This window comes from Myotis yumanensis, unplaced genomic scaffold, assembly GCF_028538775.1.
Source record: "Myotis yumanensis isolate MYYU_CA2020_CCGP unplaced genomic scaffold, mMyoYum1.0.hap1 SCAF_10, whole genome shotgun sequence".
Taxonomy (NCBI): Eukaryota; Metazoa; Chordata; class Mammalia; order Chiroptera; family Vespertilionidae; genus Myotis; species Myotis yumanensis.
Window position 1 is genome coordinate 44,809,447 of NW_027223761.1, and position 13,649 is coordinate 44,823,095.

The 13,649-nt window shown below is 40.6% G+C and overlaps 1 protein-coding gene across 1 annotated transcript; it reads left to right on the forward strand.

The window, feature by feature from the left end:
• Window positions 1-11: 11 nt before the first annotated feature.
• Window positions 12-13,274, forward strand: SPCS2 (signal peptidase complex subunit 2). Its single transcript, XM_070425625.1, has 5 exons — window positions 12-136; window positions 7,996-8,079; window positions 8,618-8,777; window positions 10,199-10,334; window positions 12,518-13,274. Exons 1-5 carry the CDS (start codon window positions 26-28, stop codon window positions 12,702-12,704), a joined length of 678 nt encoding a protein of 225 aa, XP_070281726.1. The 5' UTR covers window positions 12-25; the 3' UTR covers window positions 12,705-13,274.
• The last annotated feature ends 375 nt before the right edge of the window (window positions 13,275-13,649 follow it).

A 13,649-nucleotide genomic window follows, 5' to 3' on the forward strand; every position in this document is an offset into this window, starting at 1 on the left:
GGAGGGAGACGCCGAGGCACACAAGATGGCGGCGGCTGGACAGGGCGGGAGATCTGGTGGCGGCGGAGGCAGCAGTGGGGCTGGCGGGGGCTCTAGCTGCGGGACAGGCAGTGGCCGCAGCGGCTTGTTGGACAAGGTGAGGAGACAGCTCTGGGGGACGGTCCAGGCCAGCGGAGGCCTGGGGGGCGGCGAGCCCACCTTCCCATCCCGCCCCCCTCTTCTTCAGAGGTTGCTCGCGGGGAGTACGGGTCTGGCCCACCATGGGAACCCGACGGGCGCTTACAGCCCGCTCCCTCCCCACGCCAGACCCGGGCTCTTTCCTCGTCAGTCTTCTTTCCTTCTCGGACGCGCTCCTGGTCCTTAATGCTGGTCACCACCGCTTCATAGGATAGATGACCCCATTATTCCCACGTTTCCACGCGGCCGTCGCTTCCACGGCGGTGCGGGGGCTCCTGCTCAGTGTGCCCATTTCACCGACGGGGAAAGCGGAAGCCCGAAGGAATGAGAGCGTCCGCTGGAAGGCGAGAGTCCCTGGACTCCCCACCACGACTGCCACCCTTGCGTATCGCTAGGGGTTCACGTGTCTGGGCATTTTGTCACGGACACCCCGAATACTGCGCTTAATTGACTTCCCCTGCTGGACCCTCAGGAAGCCTTTAAGATTTATTTTTTTCTCTCGCCCCCCATTTCCCTCCCTTTCTGCCTCCAAGTGCTCTAGTCTAGGTGATCGAATTCGCGAGTTCGCTGCTTGTTCCTGCTTTGCCTCTTTCCCCCTCGCCCAGCCACGTTTTTAAAAACTACGGTCCTGGCAACAAGGGTTGAAAAGAAAAGAAAAGGAAAACTCCGTTCTTGGGTTGTGCCTTCTTGTCCTTTGCAGAAAATAGCATCTTGGACGAAACAGTTGCAGAGAGATCTGCGTCCCAGTCCTGGTTCTGCCTCCAATTAATTACTGTGTGACCTTGAATTATGCTTATTCTTCCTGTGTATTTGCTCATCTGGAAGGAGGGTTTCGCCTTAAGGTTCCTTTTAGTTCTCATTGTAGGGCCCTGGGCCAGTTTGATGGGAAATGTTAGGTGTGGGTCTTTTGATATAGTCGGTAGTCAGTATTTTTTACTTTTATTGAAAACAGCTCTCGGACTTCCCTGTGCCTGACACATGGTAGGTGCTGGAGAAATGAGTACGTATCCCATGGAGGGGTCCTGGTCTTTTTGCTTCTCTTTTGGTGTCATCGGTTTTGAATGACATAATTCTCACACTCTGAACCCTTCTTAAGGGACAGAATGTGTTCTGGGGGCTGGGTTCAGAGCACATTGCCCTCAAACATGCGAAAATGTTGGGACTTGATGGTCATTTTCATGCACAAATCCTGCCTTCCTGCCGGGTGAGCACCTCACAGCCTGTGCTCACCCTATTGACTGCCTTTCCCTCTGTTTGGATTACCACCAGCAAACATTACGCTGGGCATTCTTTCTGCTAAGGTACTGATCACTGAAAAGTGGATGGCATCCTGGTGTTATTGGAAGAACTTGGATTTGGGAATCATAACATGTGGGCTTTGAAGTAGCTACCTTTAGACTATCAATGCGTTGTTAACCTCACTATGCCTCCCTTTCTTCATCTGAAGTGTTAGGGTTTGGGGGAGAATCAAATGAGATGATATGCATTAATGATCTCCATAACCTGTAGAGTCTGATACACATGTGTGATGGCCTAGGAATAAATCAAGAATCCTGTTGTCAGAAAGTACTCAGTATTGCTGAGTATAGGACATGGGATACCCAGAATATTAAACATAGACGTTTTTGGTGTATTTAGTTGTGTACTTTTTACAGACGTGCAAATGAGAGAGAGAAAATGATCCCTGAGTTCTGATTGATAAGGGAGTAAGGCCCCAGGGGATGACCTCTTGTCTGAAGTGGAACGTGGACTTTTTTGGCGGGGAGAGCGAGGGAAGGCATATACCAGTTAATGTCCTTGAGCGAAGTTACACAGGTGGTGCCAGATGTTTCTTAGGTAGTGAGTTGATTGGACTGTTCTGTAAGAAACCTGTAGTGACGGGATTGAAGAGGGCCTGGGCCCTAATTGGTTTGGCTCAGTGGATAGAGTATCAGCCTGCAGAGTGAAGGGTCCTGGGTTCGATTCCGGCCGAGGGCACATGCCCGGGTTGTGAGCTCCATCTCCAGTAGGGGGCGTGCAGGAGGCAGCCAGTCAGTGACTCTCTTATCATTGATGTTTCAGTCTTTTCCCCTCTCCCTTCCTCTCTGAAATCAAAGATAAATAAATAAATAAATAAATAAAAAGAGGGCATGGATTGCTTGAAGTAGCAGGAAGCTGTTGAAGGTTTTTGAGATTAAAGTGGGTTTAGGAAAATTATTCAGATCGTTTGGAGAGGTAAAAATTAAAAGCCTTCTGGTAAGGCCTTATACCAATGGTTCTCAACCTTCCTAATGCCGAGACCCTTTAATATAGTGCCTCATGTTGTGATGACCCCCCATTTCATTGTTACAAATTGAACATAATTAAAGCATAGTGATTAATCACAAAAACAATATGTAATTATATATGTGTTTTCCGATGGTCTTAGGTGACCCCTGTGAAAGGGTCGTTCGACCAGCAAAGGGGTCTCGACCCACAGGTTGAGAACCGCTGCCTTATACCATAGTAGTTTATAGGGATTAGTGTAAAAAGAAAGACAAGTTTAAGTTCTAGTGTAAATATTGTGGATGCTCATCCTCCTATATAATAAAAGCCTAATATGCAAATTGTCCCCTTGGGCGATCGTTTGACCGGGAGTTGGACCAGGAGACTGGGAGTTCCACCACTTGCTGTGATGTGCACTGACCACCAGGGAGCAGCACGGAACACAGCAGGCGTCGGTGACACTCTGTGACCTCTCCCAGGCTACCTGGGGGTGGGGGTGATGGGGACAGAGGTGCAGTGAGAATGCGGGGGTTTCCATTGAGCTCGCTCTCACTCCCACTGCTACCCTCTCCCAGGACGCCAGGGTAGCCCCACGCTCAGGTGCCAGGCACCTGTGAGGAGTCCATCCCGCCTCATACCAGAGTGGCCTCTGGCCTCTTCTGCTTGAGCCGGGCAGCAGCCACCAGGACCGCAGGGGCTGAACTGGCTCCTGTGGATTTGCATAGGAGCCAGTCTGGGAAGAAGGTCAGGAGAAAGCATGCTGCCCACCTGGCTTCTGTGCGGCACCGCTGGGCGGCCCAGAGACCCACACTACACCCCGTCTGCATCTCCTCATGGGGACTCGGGCAGGGCGGGTGGTGCTGCCCAGGGCCCAGAGGTCAGCTGGGACCTGCCCTTCCACGCCAGATGCTCTTGCTTCGATCACCGGCCAGGCCTAGGGACCGCACCCATGCATGAATTTCTTGCATCAGGCCTCTAGTATATACATATTATTATAGGCTTGTTGTAAATATTAAATTGTATAATATTGGTAAATGTTCTTTGTAAAGGGCTATAAAAATAGAATGACAAGGTGATGAGAACTCCCAACTTGAATAACAGAATTAGACGAAAATAGACAAAGGAACACTTGGCAGAATTAACCAAGAAGTGATATAGAAATAAGTCGGGAGCTGTTTAGGCACTTTTGGAAAACTTCTTTTCTGCCCTACATTGAGTTATTCCCCTTCTGAATTCTCTAGCATTCATGGCACATGGGAATGAAAAAAATTAAGTCAGGAGTTATTTAGGTACTTCCTTTGGAAAACTTCATTGCTGCCTTACATTGAATTGTTCCCCTTCTGAATTCTCTAGCATTTATGGCACATGGGTATTAAGCTGTCACTTAATGTGACATACTGTCTTGTATTGTTATACCAATTTGTATTTGTCCATTTTCCCATGAGGGGTTCTGGAATAAGTACTTGCAGTATTGAATTAGGCAGAGAAAAAAACTTCCGATCTGCCACTTCAGTCTTCAGAAGCAGTCTTAGAAGATGGTGCCTCCAGTTGTCTGAAAACTGAGGGTACTGTGGAAGAGAACATAGGAAAAAATATTCTCAATGGAACAAGATCTGAATGAATAGAGAAACTTTTGCTCTGTGGGCATGAGAGGATTACAGTATTTTTAATTTGATTTGTCTTGATTTTTTTGGAGGGTTTTTATTTTATATCCTCCAGCTGTAATTTCACTTGCCATAAACAAATGTAATAAAGCGATGCAAATGTACTTATAGCTTTCCCTCAGCAGATGTGAATTTCTGTTCCAGGGAACATGACTTTAAGAACAAAACACTTCTAGTTTCCTGGTCTTAAAAATAAGCATGCAAATATAATCTTCTAAACTCCATCACAGAATAACTTAGATCATTGCAATAAGTTATTTTGCCTAAAATACACCAAAGCATTTTGTTCTACCTAGTAGGCTATAAAGAAAAATTGCTTGCTTAATTTGTTTTGGCTATTAAAATTAATGTTATAATAAATCATTCTTTCCAGAAACTAAATCCTTTCTGTCTCCTGACGGGATTTGTTTTGGCTGTTAAACTGTGGTATTAAACCATGCTTTCTAGAAGCTATATCCAGACCATTTTAACCTCATAGGTGGATTTCTGTCTCCTGGTTGGACTATCAAGCTTAATCTTAAAGTCCAGCTTTTGTATCTTAGTAATTGAGAACACAGGCTCTGGAGCCAGGCCATCTGTCTTTGAATCCTGCCTGCCACTTACCAGGTATGTTCTTGGGCAAGTTAGAAAATCTGTTTATATCCGTTTCTTCATCTTCAACATGGGGATAATTATAGCATTTACCTTAAAAGGTGGTGTCTGATAAGTACTCAACAAAATACATGTAGCTACTGCTAACTAGCAGTTATTCTGGGTATATTAGCTTTCTTAAAATATTTTTCATAACATGATATGGAGACTGTCTACATCAGACCCCCTTGGAATCCTGGTTAAAAATACAGATTTCTGGACCTCATTCCAGACCTGAGTCAGATTCTCTAGATGTGGGGCCTGGACATCTGCGTGTTTTCACACATAGCTATTTATTTCCTCTACATTTTAACAATTACTTCTGAGTTGAGAACTACTGTCCTAGATGACTTTTTAAATCTCTTCTGGTTCTGACATCTTAAGTTTTTGTTTTTATTTGTTTATTAACTATTCTGCTTAATCAATAGTGTTTTCTCTAAAATGCTTTAATGAAGAGATCTTGAAGCTCATCTGTTCCAACCTCCTCATTTTGTAGACATGGATACAGTTGGAGAGGGGAAAAGAAGCAACTTGCCCAAGACCACACAGTGAGTTAGTGTCAATCTAGAACAGCGGTTCTCAACCTGTGGGTCGTGACCCCTTTGGCCGTCGAACGATCCTTTCACAGGGGTCGCCTAAGACCATCCTGCATGTCAGATATTTACATTACGATTCATAACAGTAGCAACATGACAGTTATGAAGTAGCAACGAAAATAATTTTATGGTTGGGTCACAACATGAGGAACTGTATTTAAAGGACCAGAAGGTTGAGAACACTGGTCTAGACTATATAATCTTATATAACTCAATAAAAATCCCAATTTTAAAAAGAATAAAAGAATACGTGATAGCTCCACAGAAGATGATATAGATGGCCAATAAGCACATGAAAAGAAGCTCAACATTTTAGTCATTAGAGAAATTCAAATCAAAACCACAATGAGATACCACTTCACACCCACTGGTCTGACTATAATAAAAAAAAAAAAATGTTGGTGAGGAGGATGTGGAGAAATTGGAACCCTTTTACATTGCTGGTGGGAATGTAAAGTGATGCAGCTACTTTGGAAAACAGCATATCAGTTCCTCAGAAACTTAAACATAGAGTTAACATATGACTCGACATATTCCACTTCTAGGTATAAACCCAAAAGAATTGAAAATATAAGTCTTGCATGAAAACATGTATGCAAATTATAATAGCATTCATCACAATAACCAAAAGGTAGCTACAACCCAAGTATTCCCCAAGTATTTGTTGATAGATGTATGTATAAACAAAATATTGTATATCCATGCAATAGAATATTTGGCTATATAAAGGAATAAAGTACTGATAATTATTACAACCTGGATGAACCTTCAATACATTATGTTGAGTGAGAGAAATCAGTCTCAAAAGGCTGCATATTGTATGATTCCATTTAGTATATATTAGTGGTTGCCAGGGCTAAAGGGAGGTTGGGAGGGGAGTGACTGCTTATGGCAGTGGTTCTCAACCTGTGGGTCGTGACCCCTTTGGGGGTCGAACGACCCTTTCACAGGGGTCGTCTAAGACCATCGGAAAACACATATATAATTACATATTGTTTTTGTGATTAATCACTATGCTTTAATTATGTTCAATTTGTAACAATGAAATTGGGGATCACCACAACATGAGGAACTGTATTAAAGGGTCGCGGCATTAGGAAGGTTGAGAACCACTGGCTTATGGGTATGAGGTTTCTTTTTTGGGTGATGAATGGAATCTGAAATTAGCTAGTGGTGATAGTCGCACAACTTTGTGAGAATAATTTAAATTTAAAAAACAACTGAATTGTACATTTTAAAATGGCAAGTTTTACAGTATGTGAATTTTAAATTTTAATTTAAACTTAAAATTTCTATAGTGCTTATTGAGTAACGTATGAAGCTTCAAATTATTGATATTATTATTAACTTCATATTCGCCATTTTGTAGCTCAGTGATATCACAGAAGTTAGTAACTTCCATTTGCCCAGGTCCCTTTTTTGGCTATTGTCTGCACCATTTCTCTGCTGTGGCCTCCCTCTTGTGAAATCTCAGTAGTAGTTTTTCATATTACTCACTCAACCTTTCAGTAATATTTGACTCATTGATCACTTTCTTCTTGAAATATTTTCTTTATGTGGCTTCAAGAACACTTCTTGCTCTTGCTTTTCTTCCTCCTTCACTTGTCTCTCTGTTATTTATTTATTTATTTAGTCTTCTTCCTGGCCTATAAATATTGGCAAGTCTCTGGCCCTCTTCGCTATCTACACTCATTCCAAAGAGATACCCAGTGTCGTGGCTTAAATATAATCTGTAAGTTGATGACTCCCACATTTCTATTTCCAACCTGGACCTCTCCTCTGATCCCTAGACTTATATATCCAACTGCCTACTTGCCATCTCCGCTTAAATGGTCTAATATATATTTCTATTTTATATGTGATAACTATATAATAATATCACTGCTATAAATACTGCTATGTTTATAGCCTTGTATATTATTTCATGTCGATGTGGATATGGAAAAATGTGCAGAAGTGGGAACTTGAATCCAAGGTGCTAAGTTGTCTTCTATAGGTGTTGTACCATTTTGAATTTCTGCCAACAATGTGTGAGAGAACCACTTGCCTCTGAGTAGCGCAGTATTTGGTAACCTTTTTCAGCCCCTGCAGATGAAGGAAATTGAAGCAGGGTTTGTCCAAACGTCACAACTCACTGGTGATATAACTTGGTTTTTAATTCAAAATGTTCTTTCCAACAGATTACACTGGATTTGCTGTTTTCCTATAGTTAAAACATGCTGGTAAAACATAAAAGTTGTTTGCCGATGAAGATACTAGTATATTAAAGGAGACCTTCCCCATTTTATTAGTGTCTGAAAGTTCATAGATATATATTCCCCGAATTTTGTGGTCACAAATGAAAGGATAACCAAGTGGAGATCTTTTCTATATTCACATTTGGGCAGAACAGGAATGGGATATGTGAGTTCACACTGTAGTCTCTAGCCCATGTAAGTGTTGTGGTTTTGGGCTTACAGATTTTTGACTTCTCAGCATGGAGACTGGCAACATCCTGAGCACCACCTGATTCTAGTGACACTAGACTCCTTCACCTTCATTTCTAAGTGTTCTGTCTTTTAGATGTCCAATATCAGAAGAGAAAGAGTAAATGGTACTATACTTAAGAATGTCCTTAAGGAAGTAGTTCATTTTACTTTCAGTAAGATGCCATATTTCTTGATGAACAACTCTTTATTTTACAGTGGAAGATTGATGATAAGCCTGTAAAAATTGACAAATGGGATGGATCAGCTGTGAAAAATTCTTTGGATGATTCTGCCAAAAAGGTACTTTCTTGAGGTGGGCGTCTATTAGTGTGTGTACAGCTGATGGTTCATCTGCAGGATCTTTTTCTTCTACCACTTGGAATGACCTTAGTTTTCCAGTGTTAGGAATTGAGCCTTATAGTGTATGTGGGGGAGCGTGTGTAAAAATATAAATGTTAGCTACCTAACGTTCTCTAACTTTTCAACTTCAGAAAGCTGTTAATCTATTGTTTTTAGGTTAATTAGCTAAGAGCCAAGAAGGTTGAGGGAATATAACACATTGATCCATGATTGGTCATCTCTCTAATTATTTTAGTTTCATCCAAGGGAATAAGTTGAGGATTTTAAAAAAATGTATGAGAAGTTGATGAACTTTTTCTCTGGGATCTGTTATAAACAGCTTCAGTCCTTTTGCTTGGAATGATAAAATTCTGATTAGAAACAACTACTTGGTAATTTATATGATTCCAATATAGCTTTTATCATGGAAATTAAGAGTAAAAGTAGGTTCTAGGAAGGAAGCATTCCTGTTAGCCTGATTCCTTGTTCTTCTCACTAGGTACTTCTGGAAAAGTACAAGTATGTGGAGAATTTTGGTCTAATTGACGGTCGCCTTACCATCTGTACCATCTCCTGTTTCTTTGCCATAGTGGCTTTGATTTGGGATTATATGCACCCTTTTCCAGAGTCCAAGCCTGTTTTGGCATTGTGCGTCATATCATATCCTTTATTTATACTCAGGTTTGTTTTCTAGTGACTATTTTAAAATCTTTACTGTTTACCTCCCTGTTTCCTACAAAAAAACAAACTTTGATCTGGGAGTCTGCCAATGTTAGAATTTAATATTATCAGCTATGGAAATCTGTAAATTTATCTAGTAATTATCACTGACATTTTAGATTTAATATGTTTATTTTATCTTTAATTCTATTTAGTTATTAATAGAGGTCATAATCCAGGTGTGAGCACCTGATAGCAAAACACAATAATGATGACCTAGCTCTTCTTATTTCTAGTCTAGAACTTCTCCCATTAGACCAGGTTGCTTCAAGCCACTCATACCAGAATATTAGGAAAGGATCAGATGTTGAAGGTTAGATCTGTGTCAGGTTTCCTTGAAGCGGGGAGGCTGGACTGGGAGTTACTGAGCATGAGGTATATAGGTGTGGCTTGTGTAACAGTGGAAATAAGAACCTATTGTGGAACTAGAGAAACCTGGGTTCGAAATCCAGGTGGTTTTGTGATCTTGTGCTAAGCTAATAATAACTCTTTTTTGGAACTGTTTGAATGTTGCTCATTTATAAATATGGGTAATATACACTCAGAATTATCATTTTCGTAGGCAGCTTACTTTTCTTAACAGTGTTACCACAATCTGAAATATTTCTGAAGTCTTCACTTTGGGAATTTCTCTTCAAAGATATTTTGCAAGCCATTTAATAAATCAGGTTCTGGTCAAAAATGCTATTATCCAAATTGATCCCAAATCATAGTCCCCAGACGTGGCATCTACAAATCATCTCATTATGAAATTTTTCACTATACTTTCCTGCCTTTCACTGTCATAAAATTTAAATTATACAGTGTATACAAAGCTCTTATGCCAATTTCTGGCACATAATAGGTTCTCAAAATAGTAGTTAATACTGTCAAAAACTGAATATAATAAGTTCCATGTGTATGAAGTAATTGTTCTTATAGTAAGTTAATCTGAAGTCACTTATCTTCTCTTTTAATCACTCATGAAATTGGTTGAGTTTGGTTAAGTTCACTGTGATTATTAGGTTTGTATTTTATAGAGAAAGAAGCCCAAGTCTTGACAAACTAGGTAACAGGATCTTATACATGTTATCATTGAACAGAAAAAATGAGAGCTGGTTTATGCCCTTCCCTTTTGAATTTCCCCTTTGAACAGAAAAGATAAGAGCTGGTTTTCTTTCTTCCCCTTTGAAGTATTCTAACCTGAAAGCCTTGCTTCTCTTGGTACATAGACATAAGGATGAAAATGAAATGGCTAAATACTCAGTGTTTTTACAGCAAGACAGAAATCTTTAGTGGTTTTTGTAGCCCTTGCTTGTCAATATGTGTTAGTTCTCTTTTGTGAGTATGTTTGTGTGTTTTCCCCTTAACCTTATTCGAACCTATTTTGTGATGATGGGGATCCTGACCATTTATACCTCATACAAGGAGAAGAGCATCTTTCTCGTGGCCCATAGGAAAGATCCTACAGGGATGGATCCTGATGATATTTGGCAACTGTCCTCCAGTCTCAAAAGGTATGACTATCCTCACAGATTCTTAAATCCTGGTGTTGGCTTTTCCCTGGGTATTGAGTCATTTTCAGCAGCAGACTATTGTATGCCTACTCTATGCAGATCATACTAGTCATGTAAAATGAAGAAAGGATTATGAATGATCTATAAAGTTTTTCTTAGAATTGCAGTTCTGATCTTGCATTATCACAGATATGCTCTGAGGATTAACTCCGGGAGAAAGTACTTCGGTGGAGAATGAAGAATTACTCTCTTTTTCCTGTGGCTAATTAACTGAGTTAATTAGGGTGCAGACTTACAAAGGCCAAAGGTGTAAAGTCAGTTATCTTTGAAGAATCCCATTAGCTTCCATTTCTTCTTTGCAAACAGGAATCTCTGAAGCAATGTACCAGGCAACTCAGAGAAGGACAATTCAGTCTGTTTCTGACCAGCAGTAGGTATAACTTTGTCCAGCTGACAACTGAGATCTTTCTAGGTATCTAGAATAGGGTTCAAATTTCAGCTCATCTATTTCCAGCTGTGTGACTTCTGGTATGTCATGTAAACTATTTGAGCTTTAGGAGGGTCAAAAATGACTTGTAGCGTTGTTCAGAAGATGAGTTACTAGTTATAATAATAGCAAATTTCTATTGAGCATGTAGTGGTTATTGTGCTCAGTGCATTATCTCATATAAACCTTAGAACAACTCCTTTTTAAAATAAGAACACAGGCCCAAAGAGTTCAATTAATTCTTTCAGGGTCATACAGCTCAAAAGCGAATTCCACCAGATATTCCAGCACACACCTGAGTCAAGAATTCATGCTCTTTTTTTAAAAAGATTTTTTCAATTGATTGTTTTTTTAGAGATGAAGGAGGGGTGGGGGGAGAAACATCAATGTGAGAGCAGAACATCGATTGACTACTTCCTGTACACCCCCTACCAGGGATAGAATCACAACCCAGGCATGTGCCCTGATCAGGAATCAAACTGGCAACCTTTCAGTGCACAGAGTAATGTCCAACCAACTGAGCCACATCAGCCAGGGTAGAATTCATGCTCTTAGTCATAATCCTAAAAACATAGTACAGTTTCTAGCATGTAGTAGGTGGACATCTCCTGAGGGGTTCTTAGCACTGCCTGGGAAGTGGAAGAGGCTCCCACCACTGCCACTGTACTTGCCAGCTGCGAGCCCAGCTTCTAGCTGAGTGGTGCTCCCCCCCACCCCCCCGTGGGAGCGCACTGATCACCAGGGGGCAGCTCCTGCATTGAGCGTCTGCCCCCCTGGTGGTCAGTGCGTGTCATAGCGACTGGTTGTTCTGCTGTTCAGTTGATTTGCATATTAGACTTTTACTATATAGGATGGGAACCAGTCAGTTGAGATTGGAGAGAAGTGGCTACTAGGAAGATGCTTCTAGCACAACAAGTGTCGAGTAACACTCCCTCCACGTTCTGCGTGGAGTAGGGTTCGGTATCTGAAAGTGGAGCCGCACAACAAATGAGAGAAAAAGACACAAGATAATTTTGCAATATTGGGGGACCAGGCGGGCAAGTCCCAAAGGACTTCCACCGATGCTCAGGCCGCTCCAATCTTTTATTGATCTGGAGTAGCCCTTAGGGTAAGGAGGTTTCAATGACACACGGATTAGCAGACAATTTCCAGGAATAGACAAAGTATCTGATTAGCTCATCAATAGATAGATTTCCAGGAATAGGCAGAGTATCTGATCAACAATAATCAACAAGGATCTACATAAGTATCTAAGGAATTAAGGGAACTAAGGTGGGGATGCTTCAACTATTATTACCTAAATTAACTGGGTGGTTCCTAGATTAACTGGGTGGTGCACAGTTCTGACCTTTGCTAGGACTTCAAAGGTTACTAGCTTTTGGGGGTCTCTGTCTAAACTCAGCTAGTGAAGACAATGAATGGACTCCGGCAACAAGTAATAAAGTCCAGAGGTGAGAGAAGATGTTCCATATGGCTTAACAGTTTATGACAAGATAAAGGAGGTACACAGTAATTAAATCAGGAACACAAAGCAACACCTATGAAACAGCATTTGTATCTTGAAGGCAGTTTTTTGAGAGAAATCTTTGTGTAGGCTTCTCACCTCTATTCTTTGAAAATACTTGGTGCTCTGCTTTTACTGGGTGAATCTCTTCCTTTGGTTTTTTATGGTTTTTGATTTAATGTTTTTGCTTAGGTTTGATGACAAATACACTCTGAAGCTGACCTTCATCAGTGGAAGAACAAAGCAGCAGCGGGAAGCTGAGTTCACCAGGTCCATTGCTAAGTTTTTTGACCACAGCGGGACACTGGTCATGGATGCATATGAGCCTGAAATATCAAGACTTCATGACAGTCTTGCCACAGAAAGAAAAATAAAATAACCAATTCTAAAAGCAGCCATCTTTTTGCAAGATCATGCAAAATTATGGGGTGAAAAGGAAAGAAGCAATGTAAAAAATGTTAAATGTTACTGTTTTGTCCTGAAATTTAGTCCATTCTGGATAAATAGGATTTTCTATCTGAGATATGAGAAATTATAGCTCTGATATCTAGCTGTAGCTTCCTTGGTCTGCTGATTACACTGTTTTCAATTGCTTTTCTGGAGAAGCATTTTTGCTAAAAACTGAACAGACTTTCTCCTTCATATCTAGCAGAATAGTATAGCTTTGTGCCATGCAGAGTATTAAGACTCAGTTTTTAAAATTATCAATCTGTTGCTGACTTTATTGTGTTAATTCCTGTTTCAATAGCTGTTTTAATTGTATCCTTAACTCAGGATACAATTACTTGTATACATCTTCACACACCTTTTTTTTGTGGTGTGTATATATCTGACGAGGTGAATTGGGGAAAAAAACCCAGCTTTTTAATTTGTTTAAAATAGACCCTCTGCCTGTTACATTTTGTGTGCTCTTAACCGATTAAAGAAGCCAATGACATTTTTAGTTTTATATTGTCTATGCTTTTCACTAGTATATCACTGTTGATTTGCTGATTTTTTTGTGTCCTTTATTAACTGCCATTTTCTAAAATTTTTTTCAATAAAAAGAAGATTTGAAAAAATGGAGTTTTTGATGGTTAGTTTTGATGGATGGAAGAACAGAGCAGCAAGTGTTAACAGTCTTACTCTACGGTAGGTTTCTTTCATTCTAGGCTGTTTTATTGGTCAGAGACCCCTAAGAACCTGTAGTGAGAAACTGGTAACTTTCCAATGATAACAATGACATTCAGTACTTACTTTGTGTCAGGGGGTGTACAGGTATTAACTCGGTAACGCTCACAATGATCCTAAGAAGTAGTTATTATTATTATTATTATTATCCCCA